We start from the raw sequence: 23516 nt of genomic DNA, 5'->3' as shown, positions 1-23516 counted from the left end.
CACTGGTCTGGTGTGGAAGCAACACTGTTCGGATAATATATGTATTTGACCCAACTAGCAAACAACGCGCTACCAATACTTTTTTGTCTGTTAGCCAAGTGATGGCAAAGCATTTGCGCCGCACTTTGGCTAAGTGGGAGACGGCGAGCTCTTCGAGCAGGGAAGCAGCTGCTCCAGGGCACCTCCAGCCTGCCACCTTCAGCTTGCTCCTTCATTTGCTCCCTCTTGGCAAAGTGCCCCATATCACGCACAGGCAAACATTGCAAGGACCCCAAATGCATTCAATTAACAATTTCTCCGGCCCTAGACCTGGCACACAACTTTGCTGGCTGCTGGAACTGGGAACTGAAAAAGTGGGAACAGGAGGCGGTGGTGGCTTTTAATCAAAAACTTGCATTTGCCAAGTGGCAGGGCAACTTTTTGGGCCAAGTTTGTGCGGCGCCAGAAGTGGGTAAACTTCTCCAAATTGTGACGTCGACAAAAGTCAAATCGTGCCGACTCGCAGCACCCTGAAGGCCTCACATGTTCATTACGCTGCACGATTGCAATCAGGGGAATGTGTTTTGGGGTGCGGAATTAAAAGATATTAGAAGTAGGTACTCACCATGATGCAATAATTTAAATTAATATTTTTTATATTATTTATACATCAACCCGCCCGCTTCTCGCTTCCAACATGATTGTATCTACATACGATCCAGATTGTTTCTAATGACATATGCATATGCGAGTGATTTACGAGTAAATACAGTTGCTTGCATGCGTGTGAATTAGGGCTTCATTTATGAATCATAATGCAATCATTCATTGATTACGATTCGTTACGCGTTGTGGCAGCAATCATTCTGGACGTTGTCAGTCAGCAAGTGAATGCCGTAAATTGCTAGGAGGGGAGTATAGACAGACTCTGTGGAAATTCGAAGCATTGCCGAGAAATGAGCGTAACCGAAGCCAAACACCCGCATGGAGCAAATGGAGCTCCACCTTCAGGCCATCCCCACTCGTTTTCCCTTCAGTTTGCCTCGCCCACTCCATTTGAAAAGTACTTTTCGAGGACGAGGACGAGGACGAGAAGGGGTTGGAATGCAGGATGGAGGATGGCTGACGGGCTCGTGCCATTTAGCAAAAGTAATTAAGCGTCAATGCGTTTCATTTGTGTTACTTTTCTGGGCAATTACGGCGCAAAGTTTGCAGTTTTGCAGTAGTGCGGCGCAAAATGTTCATTGTGAAAGCCAGACCGACTCATCAGACTACGAAAAAGATTTTATTCCGCCGCCCGAGAATCGATCGCAAAACGTGGATACTTGGTGTTTGATACTGCGTCAACAGGTGAGCCCAGCGTCCTGGCCCGACAGACAGACTGAACTTTCCTGCCCTGTCCTGTCCTTTTCGACTGCTATCAGCGTTTTCTTCTCCATCATCATTATGATGACCGTCATTGGGGCTAGGAAGCAACATTTTACCAACTACCGGGAATCCGTCCACTGGCCACTGCAATGTGCTAAAAGTGTTTCTCATTAAAAAGTTGTTTCACAATTTTATTATCCTGTCGTTACCGAGGTATTTGTAGTCCCGAGTCCGTAGTCATCTCCCTCGACTTCATGCTCGTCCTCGTCCAGGTGCTCGTTGCTTCAATGTGACGAGCTGAGCTCAACCGGGGTGACAATGTCAATAAAGCAAACTTCGCACCCGGCCAAAAGCCCTACGGATCCCCCTCATAAAATAATTTGAAAATTACTTGTAAAAATAACAGCAAAAGCAGGAGCGGAAGGAAGTGCAAAAAGTTTAAATAAAAGTAGGGTAAACAAAAATTATAGCGAGCGGGAGGAAACGGAACGAAGCAAAACAAAAGCATTCACGATGCTCAAGGGATGGAAACCAGGAATTATCGTTGCATAGTTTTGCGGAAACAATTTACACCGAAATTAAGCTTTCACAAGTATTTCTACTCTGCGTAAAAGCGCGAGACTTTGACCGCAAAGATCGTTGGGTTTTACACGCCAAATCCAGTTAGGCAAAGCGATTAACATCCCCGCTTGCAGATCGATGAAAACAATCCAATCGTTTCGTAAATATAATTGTTATGCGACCGGATAGGTCCTACTAAATTTGGCTAATTGATAAAGCCCAACAGCTCGCAGCCATAGATAATTCAACATGAAGGCGGCTATTATCGCAGCCACTCTCGTTTTGATTAGATTGCGATTCCTGCTTTGGGGAAACTATCTTCAGTGCTCAGTACGCAGTCGAGCATAATGTCAACAAGAGGTGGCTTCATTCGGCTCACAATTCTGGTGACGGCGGCCCTCTTGGCGGTCTTCGTCCTTCTGAGTGCTCTCCAGCGCACGGATTATCTCAAGCCCACGCCCTTGGGTCAATATGGTGTTAGCGTGGAGGCCGGACTGGCTGCGAAGGTAACTCCCCCACCGATTCGTCACTTGGAGGAGCCCATAAAAGAGGTACTGGTGCGGCAATTGGAGCAGGAACTGCCCGAGGTGGACTATGGCTTCTGGTACCATTGGGCCAAGCCCATGGGCTACAAGATAAACAAAACATGTGCCTTATATCCCGATCCCCTGGACCTGCAGCTGCACAACATCTACTGGCAGACCTTCGTCAACTCGAACGTGACATTTCGGCTATATGCCGCCTATTTGGACAAGCGGAAAGGGCTTAAATTGCCAACGGTAAGGATTTTGGCCACTGCCAATCAGATCGGCAACGAGTTCCCACCAACCCATTGTCAAATGTGGTTCGAGAACTATCGGCAACCCATTTTCGTGCCCGTGGCGGAGTTCCTGAGTGTGTGGGTCAAGGCGTGGGGCAACAAGCCGAATCTTAACTACCCGCACCTGTTGAGCTGTCCGGTTCCCAGTGAATTGCCGCCGCCTGCCGTGAACTCCTTTCCGAAAACAGTGTCCCTAGTTGCGCAGCATTGCGAGAAGGCGGGAAACTCGCTGAGGGTCAACATGAATCGGAAGCAGTCAGTGCCCGTGGTGATCCCGTCCTCTCAAAATCCCAAGAGTCAAAATGCCACTATCCAAAGTCAAAATGAAGCTCCTCTGAACTTTGGAGTCTGCCTCAAGGGATTCGATTTTCCCTATGTGGATTTATCAGAGCGCCTTATCGAGTGGTTTGAGCTGCAGCGAATTTTGGGAGCCTCACGGATCTATGCCTATATGTACGATGTTCATCCCGCGGTGCAGAGGGTCCTCGACTACTATCAGCGCACTGGATACCTGGAGCTGAGACCTTTGACCCTGGCCAATGGAATGCCCAGACTGAGACACTACCAGCACATGTTGCTGCAGCACAGGAAACTAGAGAAGAGACTAAACGAACTAATACCCTACAACGATTGCTTCTACAGGAATCTGTACCGGCACGACTATCTGGTCAACGTGGACGTGGATGAGGTGATAATGCCTCTGGGTGACAACCGCAACTGGCATCAGTTGGTGCAGAAGGCTCACGCCCTAGAAGTCGAAAAGGGCGGCAAGTGTGCCGGTCGCTTCCCTGCCTTGTGCTTCATTAATTCGTACTTCACCAAAGTGCCCACCGAGTTCAGCAATCACGAGGAGCAGGCTATCGCCGGGGAGTTGTACGTCCTCCAGCACACACAGCGGATCAGGAAGTACTCTATGCCAGGACGGGCTACCAAGTGCTTCCACAACGCCCGTCTTTCCTTGACGCTGCACAACCACTTCACCCTCAAGTGGCTGCCCGGCGGATGTAACCCCCGGACCTTGAACACGTCCTTTGCCCAAATGCAGCACTACCGGGAACCCGATGACAAGTATAACCTAACCAATTTGACGGATGATCGCAGCGTCTGGAAATTTGCCGGCGAACTGCGGGCCGCTGTGGAGTATGTGTGGCTTCATCTGGACGATGTGTTGGCTCAAATCAGCGATCCCGAGGAGCAGCAACAGCAGCTGGAGGAATCGCTGGACCAGGAAGGCGACGATCTGGACCGTGAGCAACAGCCGCTTCAGCCACTTGTTCTGCTGCCTCCGAAGCCATTATCATAAGTTTGTGATCATTACAGCTAAGGTTTGTCTCGCATTGTTGGTTCGTTCAGTGCTTCAAAGTTTATACAGGTAAACTTACTAGTTTTAAGATGTTTGTGTGTCTGAAGAATTGGACAAGGGTTAAACGGTTGGTGGCTGTATGCTTATCTACACTGCTGATAAAGGAATTATTCATGCTTTAATAGAATTGGACATCAAAGTGTCCCAAAATGCAAGTTATCTGTAGATATACTTCCTGTAGCTAACTAATTCGAGGTTAAAGTAAGTGTACAACCTTTTCTTTTTTTTTCTATTTATTATACTTATATCGTGCGATAAAAGTACTCACTATGTTAATTTGAGACTGTTCTAAAAATAAATGTTTACCCCAAGCTGCGATCGAGACTTATCATCTGGAAGTGGAAAACCCCCATCCATCATACTCCAGTAGTTTGCAGCGTATTTTCCCTACCGATTCCGCTGATGTGATAGGTGCGGAATTTGCAGTGATTGATTGTTCCCGGCTAGTGAGCAAATGAAAAAGCAATCTTCGTGTGTGGTGGGGAGGGGGGTTTGGGGCGCTACCGAAGTCTTCATCTGCGTCCCTTTCCCGACTTTGGTATAGTTTCATGCCGAGCAAGGTAACCTCATTAACTCGGAACACTGTTCATTACAGCGGGAAAGTGGGCGTTTATCGGTAACCTTGGTTCCTGCGAAACACCCACGAATCATCGTAGACTTGTTGTACGCTAATTAATCTAGTGGAAGGAATAAATGCATTGCAGCAGATAAATTTCTTTACTACATTACCATTCTTTATGGTAAAATGGGCTAGATGCATATTTGTTTTTTTTTTTAAATTACCTCCCTCATCTATTCAATGTTAATATAGGTTTTTATATCGCTTATGAAATGTTGTGGTTCATTATAAATTTTGGGAATAGCTGACGTCCGAAACCGAAATATCCAGTGCAAAAGCAATTAAAGCACCGATGGCATTCCAGATACCACGAGTGCGATAGTGCCTCTTCCAAGGCAGAGCCCGCGGTAAAAACTTCAGATACAGTGGCCGTAGAATTGCCCAATTTCGCTAGGTAAACCCAGTCATTACGCATTACGCACGATAAGTCCGCCGTTTATATTTTTGTAGTTTCGCACTGCCGGCCCGACAACTTATCAGCTCGAAAAAGTGATGAAGCATTCAATCTAGCGTGCGATTTAATTACAGTTTCGCCCAAGAGTATGCCATGATCTATACAGATTCGTGTTTCCGCTGCGGTTGTAAGGGACTAGGCACCAGGGACCAGAGGATCAGGGCTTATCTGCGGTACAGAGAGCAAAATCCTGGGGAACTACGGTCATTGAGTCACTCCAGTGACTTATCAGTGTTTTTAAATAAATGAAATAACATTCATCGATATGCTTCCCAGCTCCATCCAAATATAATACAGCAGTTCCGGCCAGACAACCGATATGCCGGTTGGGCCTTGGTCAGTGGTGATTCTAATTGGGCGGGGTGCGTTCATCGTAATCGCGTTTATTATTGGCAATTCCTTAGGAGACATTAAATTATACGGCACCGATACTCGGTGCCCACTATACACACACAAACAAAAAAAATGTCCGCAATACGCAGGCGTTTGTTATCGCAAAAAAAAAGATAACCCAAGTATGCTTTTCATTCAGGGGCGTATCAGGAGTATTGTGGCGCCCAAAAGAGTACCGGCCAGGGAGTAGGTGAGTCCAGGGGCTGTGTTGTTGCTGGAAGCGGCCAGCAGGATGGGCTTCTCGTTGGCACGTGCCTGCATCCAAGCCTGGCAGTCGGTCTCGTTCTTCACGAATCGGAAGACGGACTGAACGATATTGGCGGTGGTGATCTGCGTGCACTGTTCCAAATGATGGATGACACAGGCCTCGAAGCGCTGCAGGTCCACGCAGTGGGTGGGCGAGAATAGGAGCTCTGGGCGGCTCATCAGGTCCGGAACTTGGCCATCTTTGGGAATGTACTGATGAAAGGATTGATTGAGGCAATTGCTAATGGCCTCCTTGTTGGCCTCCAGGCACTCGGGTCCCTGCTCGGCAATGAAGAGGGCGATCTGATCGCCACCACGCGAACAGGCGAATCCCAGAACGGACGCTCCAATTCGGGTAACCGTCTCCTGGTGGCGCTTCTCCTCGGCGGTCAAGCAATGCTGGGCCTTGTCGTTGAACTCCTTGACGCAGGCCTCCGCCTCTGGTGCCTTGAGACAGTATTTGCTAAAAACAGTGTCCAGGTCGCCGTTCGGCCTCGCCACCTCCATCTCCTCCTGCAGAGCCGTCAGATTGACCACCCCGCTGATGCAGGTGCTCATCTTGGCTGCCGCCCGCTCGATTTCTTCGTAGAAGGTTGCGTTGTCCGCTCCGTTAACCTTCTTGCATTTTTCACGATATATTTTTTTAATATCCTCTATAAGGGATAAAGAGATAATGGGGCATTTGATATAATAAAGATGTGATTGCAAACTCAGAAGAAAGAAGGGGAATATAGCCAGGGGACGGTTATGTCACTGTCCCAAAATCTTACCGATGCTAACGTTCGTGTTGCGGTACTCGGGTGGCAAGAACTGGGCTGAAAGTCCACCAAGCTGGCTAGGATCCACCTTAGACGAGGCGGCGGACGAAGGAGAGGCCGTGACCTCCAGGAGCAGAGCGCCCAGAGCAGCCAGTAGGCAGACGCCGACCATCCCGTACTTGTTCATGCTGACGATGGATGGATAGGTCGATGTGGTGGTGCTGGTGGCGGTGGTGTGCGTCTGTAGATCCGACTGTGGTTAAGTGCTGCCCGTGACTGAATGAGAACGACTTCTCCCGGGCACGAAGCGACATGGCAAAGCAAAACCAAGCGTCGATGACGACGCACAGTGGGCTCAGTCGTAATCCTTTCCAAACCCGATCTCGACAATCTTATCGCTAGTAAACTTCGTCTTTTTGTCTTTCCTGATAATAATTCTTTCTGAAAATTCGAGCTGATTAATCAGTTTATATATTCATGATTATTCATTTGCAATGGTGATCGTAATTCTTTGTGACCCTCGGTCGCATATTTATTACTTAAATAATATCTGAATAATGCAGAAGTGGGATACATATATCAATGATTCTCACTGACAACGGTTAAAACATGAAATGTATTTCTGAAGGTTATTATTTAATTTATAATTTCATCTTGTGAGTGCGCACTTTGACTCACTGTGCGATTGCGTTTCGGCTTTGTTCAATCAAACGACAGTGACATCATTCACACTTCGGCCACTGCGGCCAAAGTACAAAGTTTTTCCAGGGTCTGATTCTTTTCCGGCAATTACAAATCCTAGATAAACGCGAGTGATGATTTCTCGCCAAGTGGTTGGCCGATCCCTTTCCGGTACAAATAATGCTGTAGGTAGCGTGGAAACGAGCTCCAGAACCATGTCCGATGTCGCCGAATTGTAAATTTGCCAAATTTCTAGCCTCGATACTCGGCCGTTTGGTTTGTTCGACATGCATATTTTATCTTATCGGCATATAGGTAATATTTATGTACTTGCTATCGCAATTGCCGGCGGTCTCTGTTTCTTTTGGATTTTGCCCGGTATTTGTAAAAAAAATAAGGTATATTGTTTACCGGAAAAAAGCCGCTAACCGCTAGCCTAGCTAATTTATAAGTTTAGTTTGCAGAAGAAGTGTAATAAAATATAATTTATGGCCTTGGACGAAGTTATGTACAAATATCATTTACATGACCTTTTGTGTGTTTTATTGCCACAACTACTACGAGTATTACTCATTACTCAATGAGTTCACAGAACCTGAGGCCTGACTACCAGGTATCGGATAGTTTGCAACCCAGCATGTTTGCACTTCCAGTTGAGTCGGCAATCTGCCACCGCACGGCAACAACAGCGTGGTTGAAAACTAAGAACAAAGCGTCGGTGATCGGGGGAATTGGGATTTAGCTGTTCCCCGATCGATTGTTGCGATTGCGGAATTTTTCTTGGGTCGACAGTTGTCGGTTTTAGGTGGCTCTCTGTTTACGTCTCTGTTTATTGTTTAGGCAAAGGGTTTCCTAATCAATCCGCACTGAGTGCACTTTACGATACATACATGTTCTATACTATATGTTTATGTATGTCGTCTTGTGTCCAAGCCCACGCTTTCCCAATTTCACGCGGATTGGGATTGGCAGAGCAAGGCAGAGAGCAAAATCTCTGACCTGGGTAAGATTCTCCACACGATCTTGGACTCGCGTTAAGGCTAGACTAACTTTAATTGCTCACTTGCTTCCGTGCTGCTGTGGCAAATCAACGTTGACTATCATAGCGCGTACACGAAACCGGTTCGCATAACGATTTCCATCGGGCACGGTGGTCAAGGCTCAGCAAATATTCGACATGACAGTGCGATTACCTCTTAGAGATCTGGACTACCTAGTTTTGTGTGCGGCGGTTTTAGGTCTTAACTTCAATAAGATTCGACTTCTTAAGAGATACTGATAAGAAGCAATTTCAAGGCATCGACTAAAAGTATGCCAAGGGGCATGAATCTCCAGAGCTGAGTGATATTAAATGCAATGCATACTTTTAAGATTGGAAATTAAATATGCAATAAACAAGTAACGTAAAAAGGGCTATGGAAATGTAAAACAATATTAATGAAGATGAAGACGAGTATAAAAGAGTCGATATGAAGAAACAAAGAGGAGTACATGTTAATGGATAGAACTCGGGCAGAAGAGAAGATCTGCAATAATGGACAATTATAATCAGTGGGTGGCGTTTCAAATATTGAGCATACGCCACGTTGCACTCGAGCATCGGCAGATGGGCTGCTTTTGAAGCCAAGCAAATGAGCTGACCTCCTCTGTTACGCTACCAATCCGGTTAGCAATTTGTGGCAACTGCACACACACACACACACACTGCCGCCGAGGAAAATGAAACGTAGTAAATGGATCTTCAGCTGCCCCGCCCACTTCGCCCACTTTCCCCACTTTTGCCTGCTCGCCAGATGCTTTTCTTTCCGACTGCCTTAATCAGACATCGCCAAGGACTCGCTGGGGGAGGTAAGCTGGCTGTTTGCCCTGCTGGTTGCTTTATGAGCTTAGCCTGTGTGCTTTACTACCCAATTAAGCTAGGAAATACATTTAGCAAACTAATGAATTATAAACACACACACAAACATCCGTGAGCCAGCCAGCCAGCCAGTCAGTATGGGTGGTCATTCACGGTCGTCACATATTTCTGGCTTTCGACCTCCTGACGCCCTTCCATGCTAGGAGTCTAGTCGATCCTCATTACATTGTTTGTTGCTTTTCACAAGATCTTCAATATTTGGGATGTCCATTAAATCGTTTAAGCCTTTTAACACCAAAGTCAAAGGAAAAGTAATGAGAAGAGCATAAAAGGCTAGGACTTATCAACTCGTGCATCAGTAGCTTTGCCGTTCAGCATATTGAATCCGCTCATCAATGCACAGTTTTCCTTTCTGCCAACTAGTTAAACATTTCTGATTCCGTACGGGACCATTTAACTTTCCTCTTCGTTAGCTGCTCCTGACACCCACCATCGCCTCCTGCTCTGGAATCAAACATGCCACGCCGAACTCAGCTTGCAGCGTGTATCCTTTTAAATGAAATTAAGCTAATTTGGGGAACAGGCAGCGCGTCATCATCGTCCTGGACGATCCAAGGGAACGGATGCCGTGGAAACGGCAACGGAACTCATTCTCGCCGAGAAGTTTAATTCAATGCAGAGGGAGGCTAACACACACACATACCCATACACAGAGCCACACACAGAACACTGGCACTAGCTCATGCATATGCAAGCCCCGCTCCCTCCGCGTACTAAATCAAAGTTGTCTGTGTTAGCCATTTGCAACATATGCTACACGTCTGTGATTCCTCCTACTTTTGGGTACCGTGCCACCTGTCCGCCGTCCGTCCGTCCGTTTGGCCTGCTATTGTAATTTATTATCCTGCATGGCAAAAAGGATTTTCATCAATTAATCATGCTGATGATGCTGCTGCAGCTAGATAACACTAACGCACAGATTCCACTAACCGATGTGCCGTGTCCGTTGTCCGTTGTCCCCTGTCCGGTATCCAGAACTCGACCTAAAGCCCCAAGTGCGACTCCTTGCCTTTGAACAAAAGATTGAGGCCTGAGTTCTGGACCACAAACCTGATAAATTAGTGCGAAACAAGTGGTCTAGGGTCAAGGTGGAAGCCTGGCGATGTCTCGGTGATCCCCGCCTATCTTCATTGCGAATGCAAGGTGAAGCACGGGACTCTTTCAGTCTTTCAGTCTGGCGAACTCGACTTAAAGGTCTGCACTTAGGGCATATAAATAGATTAATCAACATAAATTACAGCTTAGGTGCGTCTGTCAGAAAGCGTCTAATTTAATAAATTGGGTTTGAGGTTAAAAGGAGATGAAATATTCGTCCTATCTGTAGATAATTCTAATTAGAAGGTTCTCAACGCATTTGTTCCGCAGCACAGCTGTTTAAGATTATATGCCACTTAAAGCACTGCATATAATAATCGCGCTCAAACGGGCTCAAATCAAATGTCTAAATTATACTTATTATTTTGATCGCAGCATCAAGACCTTAAAGCGACGGCCCCCTCTGCAGGTGGCCTTGGCCCTACTGACTCGCTGGCTAGGCAGTCTCCTCGCCCTCGGACCCGGACTCCCGTGTGTCCTGTCCGTGCTTCCGATTCGCATGTGGTGGCCAGCAGTCTAGGGTTCCGTGATTTATAGAGTGCGGGCCGGGTCGAGTCGTGTTGCTTTGGCAGTCAATGCACTCTGTGGGTGCGGGCATTTTAATTCAATGCCCGAGTAAATCAGCTTAAAGTGCATGAATAGTCTTTTCATGGACGATTTCATCAATTATTCAAAGCTGGACCACCCTAAGTAAAAGTAAATTATTGCCTGGCGGCAGCAGGGCGACTAGTTAAAATAGCTCCAGCAAAAACAAGGTCCATAGCCATTTTTCGTAAACTTTATTATGCAAAATTTAATTTTAATACACAAATAGGGCAAATGACGGTGCAGCCGGTGGAGTTGTGTTGTTAAGGCCAGGTCAACTGCATTGCGATGGAATATTCGTTTGGCAGTACCTTTCAGACCGAATGATTGATTGATTGACTGACGCACGTACTTCACTGTTGCTCTTGGATGTGGATGGACGAATGCCAGCAGGATTATTTCTTCCTTGGCCCTGTTAAATTGCCTTATTATTTCCATCTACGGTTTTCAATTAGTGCAGTTAGATTGAGCTGTGCTCTTGTTTTCCCAGAGCCTAATGCCATGCCCACATACATGTGGAGAAGTCAATGTTGGCATTCTAAGTAATTGAGATTTGTGTATATCAAATCACAAGGGATTTCTCGTTTGACATAGAACTACTTACAGAAGAAATGAATGAAAATTTGAAGCATATTTGGACAAATAGTTGTTAATTTTAGGGGGACACGAACGGATAAGCGAACTAATCATTAGATCTCCAGAGTCCTCTACACTTACCACACCGAGCGCCTTTGAAGTTCTATAAACAGGTCGAATTTAAGAGTATTTCACATCCAAAACTCATTTACTTACGATAACCCCTTGGAAGCCTTCCCTACGTGAAATAATTCAGCTCATTAGTAGGGCGTCCTCATCATCTTCCCAGCCGACTTCGCTCTTCTGAGTGCCTTGTTTTTAGTCAGCCACAGCATTTCAGATGCTGGGGGTGGGATTCCAGTTCGGGCGCGGCTAATTCGGGCCATAAATTTGCTGCTGTTGCTGGTTGCTGTTTGTTGGTAGCTGGTTGCATGTTGCTGCGGCTGCTGCTCCCAGGCTAACTAAGCCTCGCCTCCGCCTCGCTGATATAATGTGACACCAGCTGCTTAATGTTTTGGTTAAAAGCATTCTAAGTGAAATGCAACAGGGCGGAGACACGAGCGTGGAGTTGTTGCAGTCGACTTTCACTGCCCGGCAGCTGTAGACAAAAGAAGGAGCTTCAGGAGGTCTGTGCATGCTGGGGGCAAAGTGAAGGCGTGCCCTGCTCAGGCTGGCAATTTGCTTAAGCGAAAAGTTGCCACATTTGAGCCAAGGAACACACCTTCTAGCGACGACAGTGGGTCGTGTTCTGCTTAATATGAAAGGGCTAAACAGGAATCAAAATAAGTTTGATTTTCAATAGAAATTAAATAAATATATACACTTGTATTTTTGAGAAGCGCAAACTAATCAACTCTTTAAAGCGTTGCAATGTGCATATACATTGATTTTTGAGAAGCGCAGAGAACGGCGCTTAAAGGTAATTCAATTTCTAATGCGGTGCAATGCGCATACACTTGGATTTTTGAGAAGCGCGGAGAACGGCGCTTAAAAGTAACCAACTCTTTAAAGCGTGGCAATGTGCATATACATTGATTTTTGAGAAGCGCAGGGAACGGCGCTTAAAAGTAACCAACTCTTTAAAGCGTTGCAATGTGCATATACATTGATTTTTGAGAAGCGCAGAGAACGGCGCTTAAAAGTAACCAACTCTTTAAAGCGTTGCAATGTGCATATACATTGATTTTTGAGAAGCGCAGAGAACGGCGCTTAAAAGTAATTCAATTTCTAATACGGTGCAATGCGCATACACTTGGACTTTTGAGAAGCGCAGAGAACGGCACATTAAGGCTAATAGCTTAAATTATAACATTTAAGTTCAGTTCAGCAATCAATGGGCTTACTTCAAAAAAAATTGCCTTAAAACCAGTAAAACAGTTGATCCACACAATATTAATCCACGGCGATGGCATCTTTTGACACTGTTGAGAACCTTGGGAAAGAAACTGCTACTGCTGCTTCTGCCTGCGGCTGTTGTGGCAACATCATCATCATTCATTTGCGCCCAGGTGCGTTTTCGTGTGCACTCAGTGCTTCGCCGCTTACTTGTACTCGTATTTGGGTTTTGGCATGGGCCCGGGCTGGAGTTCCCGGTGTCTATTGCACGCCTTGTGGCAACTTTCTGCGGATCCTTGCAACGAAGCCACACGTGAGTCGCCCTCTTGTTTGTTATTCTTAGAACTTGCGCCTGATTCCGCTTGGCTGGTTTTGGTGTCTGCTTGAGTTTTAGTTGCTGTCTGCATTTTGTTTCTGGTTTCCGGTCCTGTCGCCTGTTTTTGGACGCATTTCCTGGTCGATGTGTTGTTCTACCTATTCAACTTGGGCATAGCGAATTCCTACTTGTAGTTTTCCAGCTTAGGCTGAAAATGTCCCTTAGCTCGATAATTAGCAAACTTCTTTAGTGTTTTGTTCATCTGAACACAGAACACAGTTTGGTGCTTTGGTGTTTTCTCACTACGACTTTACAAGTTTTCATCGATAAGGTCACCGTTCCAAGTCGACGGATAAAGAAAACAGCTTTATCAAACATTTCATCACCAGTTTTGAACAGATGTCGAGGCCGCGGCGACTCTGGCTTTTGACGGAATGTTCCGAATCATTCAAAATTCGATATGTCGGCTAGCTACACACGCCTGTTCCGCATTTTGTTCGTGATCATTTTCATCAAGTTGCTCTTCCTTCTGGGACTCTTTTTGCACAGCTACGATGGTGCTGCCCGGCTTCAGAGGTGGTCGCATGTGGATGTATTTGATGAACTGCTCGTAGATCGGAGGCAAAGTAAGAAAAACTCCCAATTAGGAAGAGCTCTTGCTGGGGTCAGAGTCTATTTAAAGTGTGTCAATATCAGAATGTACATTTAAGGACTCGTCCCACCTACCATTTTAGTGCCTTCTTGGGAGCAGCGATTGCGATGGATCCGCGAGGAAATGCCGTCGTTTCCACTGGAAGAGCTCCTGGCCAGAGAAAACAGCCGATTGCCTTCAGTGAAGTGTGGCCCCGCGCCCGATTTGATGAACATTGATTTTCACAACACCTATTGGCAGAGGGCTATTAATGGCAACCTAACGTATTACCTTTTTGCAGCCTACTACGACAATAGGGAGGCGGTCCCAGAGGCGCCGCTTGTGCGCCTGCTGGCCATGGTTAACCAGCACCAGGACAACTCCTTCAAGTACCCCGAAATCTTCTGCCAATTATGGTTCGAGGGCAGGGCCGATCCCGTGATTGTTCCCGTTTCGGAGCACAAGGTAATGTGGCCCTTCGGTCATGCGCCTCGGCGATATTACCCAACGTTCTTGAGCTGCCCTTTGCCGGAGGGTGAGGAACAATGGATTGTTCCCAAGATGGTTTCCTTGCTGGCTAACAAATGCGACAAGGCCAGAAATCTCCTGCGAGTGGTTTACGAAGTTGATGAACCTACAGTGGCGGGAAAGTCCGTGGCTAATGCCTCATCCCCTACGTCCGCTGTCCCATCCACGGATCCCAAGTTCGTGGTTTGTGTGAAGGCGATGGATTTTCCATATGAAGATAAGTCCTGGCGATTGATCGAGTGGCTGGAACTGATGCGCTTGCTGGGGGCCCACAAAGTGGTGCTCTACGACGCTCAGATGCATTCGAACATGACCAGGGTGATCAAAGACTATCTGGTCACAAGTCCTGGCTTTGTGGAGCTGCGTCGCATGTCTTTGGGTAGAGGTGAGCCGCACGTTGGACCGCATTTCCACCACTATGCCATGATGGCCGACGGCTTCAATCGGATTTTGAACGAGATGATACCGTACAACGACTGCTTCTACCGCAACATGTACAAGTTCGACTACGTGGGCGTGTTCGACATCGACGAGGTAATAATGCCACTCGGAAACCATACCACTTGGCCGGAGTTGGTCAAACTTGCGCGTATTGTACCGGACTACGAGAGTCGCACTCCCGCGGACTGCACTGAGTGGGTTAGCTTCTGCTTTCGGAATGTGTACTACCCCAGGTATCCGGAGCGCCCCAAGGTCTACCGGAATTTGTCGAGCTCGTTCTACATGCTGCAGCATGTGGAGCGTGTGCGCGAGCACTGCAATCGTGGGGCAGCCGCCAAGTGTCTGCATGACACTCGATTTGCCGTTGGTCTGCACAACCACTTTACCTTTTTCCACACCGAGGAAGCCGCCTGCGCTGCCAAATCGGTGCCCATTGAGTTTGCCCAACTGCAACACTATCGGGAACCTGACACCAAGTCCCTGCTGATCGATCCCATTGTGGATGCCAGTATCTGGAGATTCCAGCCGCAGCTGCAGGCCAGGGTTGAGGATCGATACCGGAGACTGGGCTTTCTGCCAACCGAACAGGAGTTGGCTAAGACCTTGGAGAAGCGTCGACTTCGGGATGAACTGCAGTTAAAGGAGGCCGTGGGTGGAGCCTAGTGTTTGTTCGTGAAATTGACTGCATGAAGTCTAGTTAAAATTGGGTATTAAGATATTTATGAAAATGTGCTAAGTACTCATAACGTCCTCGATTGAATACTTCTCTAGTATCTCAAGTAATTGCAAATCTAATATTTGCTTGAAGTTTTTTTTGTTTAGCCTTTAGGTAAATATGGAATACACTGTAAATATTTTTCAGCGTTTATTGGGCTATGTAAAAAGGTGAATAAGAAAAGGAAGATGATATAATGTGTGTTTTGGCTTGAAACGCAAATAATGCAAACACAATTGAAATTCGGGTTTCCCAATTCGACAAAGGTTCACCTGTTTTACGTAAGTTTTCCTGAGACAATTGCAAGCAGCTGAGCAAACAAGGCCCGAAAACTCAGGCTTATTATTTGCACAGCAAGTATAGGTACTAAATGTTAACGCTGTTTGCACGTGTTTATGTATTTTAAGGTGTGTCAAAGTTATTTAAATTAATCATGACTAACTTCTGTGTGGGCTTATCATGTGATGTTTTGGTCAAGAAGTAAAAGAAAATGCTGTATTTTGGCACAATATTCTTCATTGCCCCGTCCATGAGTTGCCTACAACAGCTGTTAAGTTTACCCGGTTGTCTGTTAAGTTGCCCCTCTGTTGCTCGATCGAGCAGGTCCTGGGAAATCCTTTCAGTTTGCTTCAGTCGGCCACGAACTGCTGGTCGGGCTGGAGGTGGACTCACCGACGTCACACCCGCCCTCTGATGATTGCCCATTTGATGCATTGGGAAGTTTGCGTTTGATGTGTTGCTTTTTTGCGTAATGCAACTGCTAACAACTCTTTAAATATTTTACACGATTTAGCATTTCAAAATGATATTCCCCGCAATCCGCTTGCGGGGGGCATGCGTTTATGGTTCAATTTCAGTTTATGCATTCTCATAATGCTCGATGATTTCAGAATGCCGTGTTTGCATTTCATCTCCGAGTGACTTTTTCAAAGCGATTCATTCGCTGGCAAAATGCAAAAATGCACATAGAATTTAATTTAATTTGCGCACACTCATGCACCATTTATCCACTTCTAATTAATTGCATTGCACAATAACACAAAACGCAAAACATTTGAATGCGAATGTGAATGTGTCTGAGCGGACATGAACAAATATACAAATGTGAACAAAAACACGCTCAGAGCTAACTGAACTGAACTGAACAGGGCAAAAAGCGACACAAGATGAAAATATTCATTATTATTTGGCCAAATTGCGAATTAATGATATGAGCAAACAGGCAGGCCATAGTGTTGTTGGCATGCAAATTATGCCAGCGCGCAACAACAAAAGCAATGCCATTTTTTAATTAAACGCTTTAGCTGTAATCCAGGAGCGCTTAGTACAGTTGGGATTGGGATGGGCAAAATACTCGCGAATCCGATCCCAGTGATGGAAAAAAATGCAGAATAGTACCGAAGTGCGACCGGAAACGAAAGGCAAACAAACGCGCACAACTGTCACCAGAAGAGCAGTTAATATGTCCGGTTTCGAAAATGCTTTCACTTGCATTTACCTTGTTACTCTGAGTCATATAGGCTACTCTACCAAAAGTCATTTTTTCAGAGCAAAGTAGGTCTAGAAATTTTAAACACTTTTGGACGACACTTTGTTTTGAGAAGAACCGAGTTAAAGTCAAATTTTATTTACAAAACCATTGCGATTTATTTGTTGATATATTTTGCTTGACCTAAGCGATATTCGGACATTTGCAGTGCGTTAGGTAAGTTTCGTAGACCCAATTCGTAGTTATTAACAATAGCATTATAACCGTTCGTGAGCTTTCTCCTCCTTCGACATCTTTGCATGTATGTACACTCGTGCATACATATGTATGTATGTACAATAGTATTCCTCGTTGTATGTAGTCGTATGTCTTGTCTGTGGGTTAGCTTAGATTTCATTGGCCGCCGCCGATTACTGGGAATCCCCGAAAGTATGCAGAAAGTTGGGCCAGAGCAATTGAGCGGATTGACGGTAGGTGGGGGTGGAGCTCCCCTGCTTAACACCACCCCACCACCCATCTAGTGCAACCGGCATACAAGAATACGAGGCACAAAGTTCAAACTAGCCAAACAAAACAGAACAGAGCTGAACTAAACTGAACAAAACAAAACAAAACAAAACAGAGCTAAACAAAACACACACAACGCAACAGGGAGCTGCTCATGTTTTTTGTTAATTAAAATTGGCATAGCAGCCGAGGGGAAAGGCAAGGACTGGGAACAACATTTTTGCATTTTCATCAGTTTTTCGGGGCAGCTAGCAGTCAGCAGCCGGCATTTGAACATTTCAACATTTCAACATTTCAGCATTTCAGCCAGCGACGATGGCTCACAGGTCATAGGTCACAGAAGGCGAGCACAGATGCCAAAGCAGAGTAGTCCACCTTCCCTCAACTTCCTTCCCACTTCCAACGTTCAACTGAATGAGTGCCCCTTCCTCGCTGTGCGCATATTTACCTTTAGAACATTTAATTTTTCAACAGACGACAACCGAACCGACCCGTTGAGGGCGAGTCCTCGATTTATGTGCTGCCAATAAATTTGCCCAACACTTTGGCCCCGTCTAATGCAATATTTACATCGCATCGGGCAAAATAAAAAATTGCATCGACAGGAACTGCGAAGCGCGAAACTGCTTTGCGGGAACTGAGAGAAATCCAAGGTGCCTTCTATTGTGGCTTTCGACTGCTCCCAGAAGTAAATTATTCATTTAAATGAATCGAGATCGAGCAAGTACAGTGACATACAGATTCAAAAGCATTTCATTACATGCTATAATCTGAACTGCTGTCGCGATAAAATTGAGTTGATCTCTGTAATACTTTTTTCTCGAAGTGCACCCGCGCGTCTTGCAGTTTCCGTTTCTATTTTGGCCCTGCTTTTCATTTTGATGTCATTTAAGTTAAAGGAGCACTTGGAAATGTCGGGTATGAGATCCCTAAACGGCTTTTAAGAACAAAAACCTCCTGCAATGTGTTGCCTTCGTTGTTTCCCTAATTTGTATGGCAGAAGCGAAAGGAGATTTCCATATCCGTACAGTTCTCAGCCCATGCCAATTGATACATACATACATATGGAGTCCGTGGTTAAGACACGGATTTTCCATTTAACCAAAATCGGGTCAAATACAATGGCCATAAACTGCTTGCCAAAAGCCTGAAAGCCCAATACTCGCAGTCCAAGTCCGCTCAAACATTTGTTTCTGATTCCAATTTCGGACTGTTTTTTTCTCACTCATAAATTCGAGTCCTTTTGGCCCCATTTTAACTTATGGCAGCCAGAGCCAAATCAAAGTTTGATCTTCTGGTTTGATTTTGTGTTGCCATTACTTAAAGATTCCTTTGTCCTCTGCAGATGTTGATGTTATGAATTTTTACTGATTTTAAAAGATGCGTAAATACCAAGGCTTCGTAATCTATTCTATTGGAGATTTTGGCGTGTGAAAAACGCTTTTCCTCGGTTATTTCCAAGGAGAAAGCACAACTTGACCCAGCTAATAAGAAATGCGTGCTGTGTTACCTAACACCCGTGTGTTTGGGGTTTTGCACCCACTCAAATCATTCAGTCCGAGGGTGTGTAAATATTTGTTGCTAAAGTTGCCAACTTCTGTACACGTCCCTTGGTCTTGGCCAGTTTTTCTTTTCGTGCTTCCAAAGCAGAAATTTCCAGCTCACGTCTTAGAGAAAAGGGGAATGTTGGCTTGTTTGTCTCATTAGTGGGAAGTTCAGAAAGCGTTGGGTTTGGCTTTGTAGATTTATATACATATATAGTTGTATACAAAGCTTCGAAAATGAAAGATCCCAAAAATCGTCATTATATTAATCTTTTTTTTTGTAAATGCTCACATGTATAGTGTTGGTTCAAAATAGTAAGTGCTGAGATTTATTCGTTTTAACTTAGCTAACCTCGCCATTTCCATATAACCCTACAGCCGTTGCTGACCTCAACAAAGCCGCCATGCTTCCCAACAGCTTTTATAGGATGAGGGACTTTGCCAATCCGAGAACAATGTTTAAAAGCTGTGCGAACAACAACGAATTTGCCACACAAGGTCCCCAAAAAGTGGAGTCACCAACTGATGTTAACCAGCCTGCTGCAGCTCCTCGTCCCATTGCCGTTCCTCAATCTACTGAAGTTACTCAATCAAAGAAGACCCAAGAACCGAAGAATGCTCCAAAGAAAACGTCGCCATCAGAGACCCAAAAACGTGGCAAGGGGAACCGGAAGGGCAAGAAGAATCATAATCATGCGCCACGCACTCCCAGTCAGACGCGCAAGAGCGGTCGAAGCAAGTATCAGGCCAAGGATGGAAAGTCGACGGGAAAGGATGATAAGGAGAAGGGTAAAGGCCAAGGAAAACAGAAGGTCCCGCAGCAGTCGACTTGTGCACAATATAAGATGATAATCGAAAAGAATGTGCAGGGAAAGAAAGTCCCAGAAAAAAATCTTTTAGGTCAGAAGGTCCAAATACGGTTATCCGAGCAGAAGCTTTTGGGATACAGGCTTGAGACCAGGATTAATCGGAACACATATCCACTGGCCAAAAAAGAAGATTCGGTGGTCGATCTTTACAAATCATCACAATTTAGGTCACTGAACAATAAGAGTGATAATATTCTGACCATCGCGGCTAAGAACGATGAACCTCTGGAGCCCGAGAAGGCCGAAGAGCCCGAGGATTCTCAACATCCACTTAACAACTGCTGGACGCTGTGGTATCTAGAGAACGATCGAAATAAAAGTTGGGAGGAAATGCTGCACAAGGTTTCAAGCTTCGATACCGTGGAGAAGTTTTGGAGCCTGATCACTCACATCAAGCCCCCATCCGAGCTCAAGCTGGGCAGTCACTACTCCCTGTTTAAGAAGGGCATTCGACCCATGTGGGAGGATAAGGCCAATGTCAATGGAGGACGCTGGATCCTCAACATAACCAAAAACGCCAAGATTGCGCTGGACAGTTTCTGGATGGACGCCATGCTCTGTCTGATTGGAGAGGCCTGTGAGCACTCGGACAATCTTTGTGGCGTCGTGGTTAATATTCGCGGAAGGGCGAACAAGATCTCTATTTGGATCGCTGACGGGGAAAATGAGTCTTTAGTCCTTGAAATTGGACGCATTTTGCGCAAGGGTCTAAGCATGGAGAGCGGATACGTGCTGGAGTATCAGTTGCACAAGGACTCCAAGGACAAAGTGGGATCAACTGTGAAGAGAATATACACTACATAGGTTCTCATCAGACAATTGCCAATCGAAACATTTTCAATATTTTCGGTATTTTTTCACAAGAACTGTGTCTGATCAGGTGTGATCAGCCATCGATCGATAGTTAGGTGGGTTCCAAATCTCTAGTTAATCCATCCGTACACGTCGTACATAAAAATTTGTATGCTGCTCTTATAGAGCTACGAAATATATACATAACTATTTGGTCAAAAAGTTGTTTGTTTTAAAGTGTGAAATCGCAGAGTGTTGCATAGACTGCGAGATGTTTCTAACTAAGGTGCATAGTTCACTAGTTAACCCGATTCCAAGAACATGCAACATGGTTTGTCTCGATTCCTGACTTCCAATCGGTGTATTGGATGTTCTTTGTTTGCTCCACTGCTCACCATTGGGGCATTCAGAAGTTGGTTGCCAGCTTTTTGTTCGCTTCCACATCGGTCAGCGGACGTGGGACACTTGGACATTGGACATTGGACATTTGGACGTTGGACATTGGACATTTGGACGTTGGACTTATTTGGCGCACGGCGTCGCACAACTTGGCCGCGCTCAATTGTTTGATTTATTGGCATTTATTGGCAGTTGGCATTTTATTGTGACTGCTTTGGGTGACCACGTAAGGGGGGCCAATGATGTTGGAGGCAGGTGAGCTCTCCTGGCACTGAATTCCTTTTGTTGCTGTTATTGGCCACTTTTCCATTTGACGGGCTTTAATGTGCTTAATGTATTTTCTGTGCCGTGCTGTGACCATTTTCCTTCCTTCTAATTTCTTTCTGAGCTTTTTTTTAGCCACTCTTGCGGGGATTTACTACTTACCAAATATTCTGGTGACTCCACGTAAAAGGTCAAAGCCCAGGTGACTTGGCCCAAGTCCGCACCATAAAAGCAAGCTCACCTATATTTCGCCATTGATTTATGGCACTTAATTTCATTCCATTGTGCCAACGAGCCAGAGCCATTGATTAAACACTTTAACGATTTTTTATGGTAGTTGGGCACCCACTTATTAGAGATGGAAAACCGAGGAAAGCGAAAGCGAGAAGCCACTGTATCGATTTGGTTTGCGATCCCAAACGGTGGGGGATGGTGGGTAAGGGGGCTTGCGGACGAGTCCGCTGTTCAACAGTGGTATTGGCATAAACCGAAACGGAAAATCTGTATCATATCATATATGTATGTATATGCTGAACAGGAGCAGGAGCCAAGCCGCCCACTTCACCCATAACAATTGCCAAAAAGTCCACGGCACTCTTCTTTCCTATAAATAAAAAAATGTGAAGTGTCTGGCAGTCGCACACCGAATTGGGATTGCTCTAAAATTTAATCTCGCGCAAAACTAGAACCAAAATCGGCTTCACATGTAGCAAGTATCTCAAATATCGGAAGTCAAATAAGAGCTTTGCCTACACTAGTTGACTTTCGAACGTTGCGCTCACCTCTGTGCAGCCGACGAGGAGTCCCTCCTCCAATCGAACCAAAAATAAGAAAGAAACGAAAATGTTCCTTTAGGCTGGCGCCAACTACCCCAAACTATGGGGCTCAAAAAAGGCCGCCCCACAGGTGGCATTTGTGTTGTAAAACGTCGATTTACATGCGTGTGCTGTATGCACAGGGGAAAATATGTATAAATGTGTGCATATACGCACATGTACACACAGGTAAGTGGAAGTGGAAGCGGAAGTGGAAGAAGAGGCACACCAAGGCACTGGCGAATTTCAATTTATTTACTTTTATTTGCGTATGCAAAATAGTCGGCTGCGGCTTGATTTTGGTTATCACACACACATCGGCGAAGGGGAATTCAGGAGATACAGAGGAGGATTGCTAAGAGGTTTTTTTTTCCAGCGCTTAACTAACGCTCTTTAGGTTAAGCTGTTAAAGCAGCTCGGGGTTTTTTTTGCATAAAACAAGTTAAGTTATTTAATAACTTGTAACTGATTTCCCAAGCAAAACCATTCAAATAGCCCAATCGATTTTGCCATCTGAACTAATCACTCAGCTTGAAGAGCCCGTATCCTGAGCACAAAGCTATTGCAAAACAGAAAAAAAAAACCCCTCATTGTGGCAAGGACTCACATCAGTCATGGACAAATGGGTGCCTCAATTCTGACACTTGCCCCAATAAAGAATCCATAATCCATAAAGGCACTCCGCCACTTCCCCCATGTCCACCCTGCCCCCCGCCCCCTGCCCAAGACAGGACAGAACATTTATGTTCCGGATCCGGACGAGAGACAAACATGTCATATGGAAATACTCGAACGAGGCCCCAGGATGAGTACACAGGGAGAAAAGCAGCTCGACTTGAGCTAGGTGTATGAAATATGCATATTAATCCATCCACGATTCTATAGATACAATATTTAATCGCAACAGTTTGATGACTACACATACATATGTAGTTCAAAGTTCAATGAACTACGCATTCTCTTTTCAGTGTATTAGTGTTGTGGGGTCACATGTCCGCCCGAAATTGTGCTAATTATACGGCCATAGCTAATTCAGGGCCGTAGTGCGGGGTCTTGGGGTGTTGGTTACTGGGCACCGGCCAGTTGGGCCAGTTCTGAATAAGTCATGTGGCCGGTGTGATTACCTTTGGTCGGTCGGTCGGTCGGTGGGTCGGCAAGTCGGGGGTTCAATAGCCATTTGCACGATATGTCAATCAGCCGTTGGCCCCGCTTATATGGGCATGACTTATACCGGGCAAACAACAAGAGGGGAGGGAGGACATGTGATTCCCGAATTGTTGCAACCATTTGTAGCTGCATTCATTAAATGCGTCCACGCACGAGGCGTAGGGTGCCATTCCATATGTAAATGTGGCTTCCAATAATCCAGTTCATATTGCACTGGGCTCAAGGCACATCGTTAGTGTTGTCGGAATCCAGCAAACGCGTCTTTCACGGACCAGCACGCACTGCACT

The 23516-nt window shown here is 45.7% G+C and overlaps 5 protein-coding genes across 6 annotated transcripts in view; 4 read left to right on the top strand and 1 right to left on the bottom strand.

The window, feature by feature from the left end:
- Positions 1 to 20794, top strand: part of LOC117146471 — a 51744-nt gene extending 30950 nt beyond the window's left edge. The window contains exons 1-2 of one of the 2 annotated variants that reach the window (XM_033312707.1): positions 16975 to 17087; positions 19301 to 20794. In XM_033312707.1, coding sequence (XP_033168598.1) covers positions 19327 to 20595 — 1269 coding nt within the window. In that variant the 5' untranslated portion in view covers positions 16975 to 17087; positions 19301 to 19326 and the 3' untranslated portion in view covers positions 20596 to 20794. Of the gene's footprint in view, positions 1 to 16974; positions 17088 to 19300 lie in introns of those variants that run through there. The other variant, XM_033312708.1, reaches the window with a different exon arrangement.
- LOC117146465 overlaps positions 1 to 23516 on the top strand; it is a 138914-nt gene that overhangs the window by 30950 nt on the left and 84448 nt on the right. The window lies entirely within an intron of this gene.
- On the top strand, positions 2256 to 4031 carry LOC117146463. Its single transcript, XM_033312697.1, has one exon. The coding sequence runs from the start codon at positions 2256 to 2258 to the stop codon at positions 4029 to 4031; it is 1776 nt and encodes a 591-aa protein (XP_033168588.1).
- LOC117146477 (27 kDa hemolymph protein) lies at positions 5518 to 6849 on the bottom strand. The gene is made up of 2 exons (XM_033312717.1): positions 6574 to 6849; positions 5518 to 6456 (listed from the first exon to the last, which is right to left on the bottom strand). Exons 1-2 carry the CDS (start codon positions 6746 to 6748, stop codon positions 5693 to 5695), a joined length of 939 nt encoding a protein of 312 aa, XP_033168608.1. The 5' UTR covers positions 6749 to 6849; the 3' UTR covers positions 5518 to 5692.
- On the top strand, positions 13528 to 15330 carry LOC117147067. The gene is made up of 2 exons (XM_033313827.1): positions 13528 to 13693; positions 13802 to 15330. The coding sequence occupies exons 1-2, from the start codon at positions 13528 to 13530 to the stop codon at positions 15328 to 15330; spliced, it is 1695 nt and encodes a 564-aa protein (XP_033169718.1).

This window comes from Drosophila mauritiana, chromosome X, assembly GCF_004382145.1.
Source record: "Drosophila mauritiana strain mau12 chromosome X, ASM438214v1, whole genome shotgun sequence".
NCBI lineage: Eukaryota > Metazoa > Arthropoda > Insecta > Diptera > Drosophilidae > Drosophila > Drosophila mauritiana.
This window is presented reverse-complemented; position numbering and strand designations above follow the sequence as displayed.

Bases quoted from the DNA above. Each gene is read 5' to 3' on its own strand.
- LOC117146463 (XM_033312697.1), top strand. From the start codon at position 2,256: ATGTCAACAAGAGGTGGCTTCATTCGGCTCACAATTCTGGTGACGGCG.
- LOC117146477 (XM_033312717.1), bottom strand. From the start codon at position 6,748: ATGAACAAGTACGGGATGGTCGGCGTCTGCCTACTGGCTGCTCTGGGC. The intron at 6,457-6,573 runs GTAAGATTTTGG...TATCCCTTATAG, and splicing joins CAACACGAACGTTAGCATCG to AGGATATTAAAAAAATATAT.
- LOC117147067 (XM_033313827.1), top strand. From the start codon at position 13,528: ATGTCGGCTAGCTACACACGCCTGTTCCGCATTTTGTTCGTGATCATT. The intron at 13,694-13,801 runs GTAAGAAAAACT...CTACCATTTTAG, and splicing joins GCTCGTAGATCGGAGGCAAA to TGCCTTCTTGGGAGCAGCGA.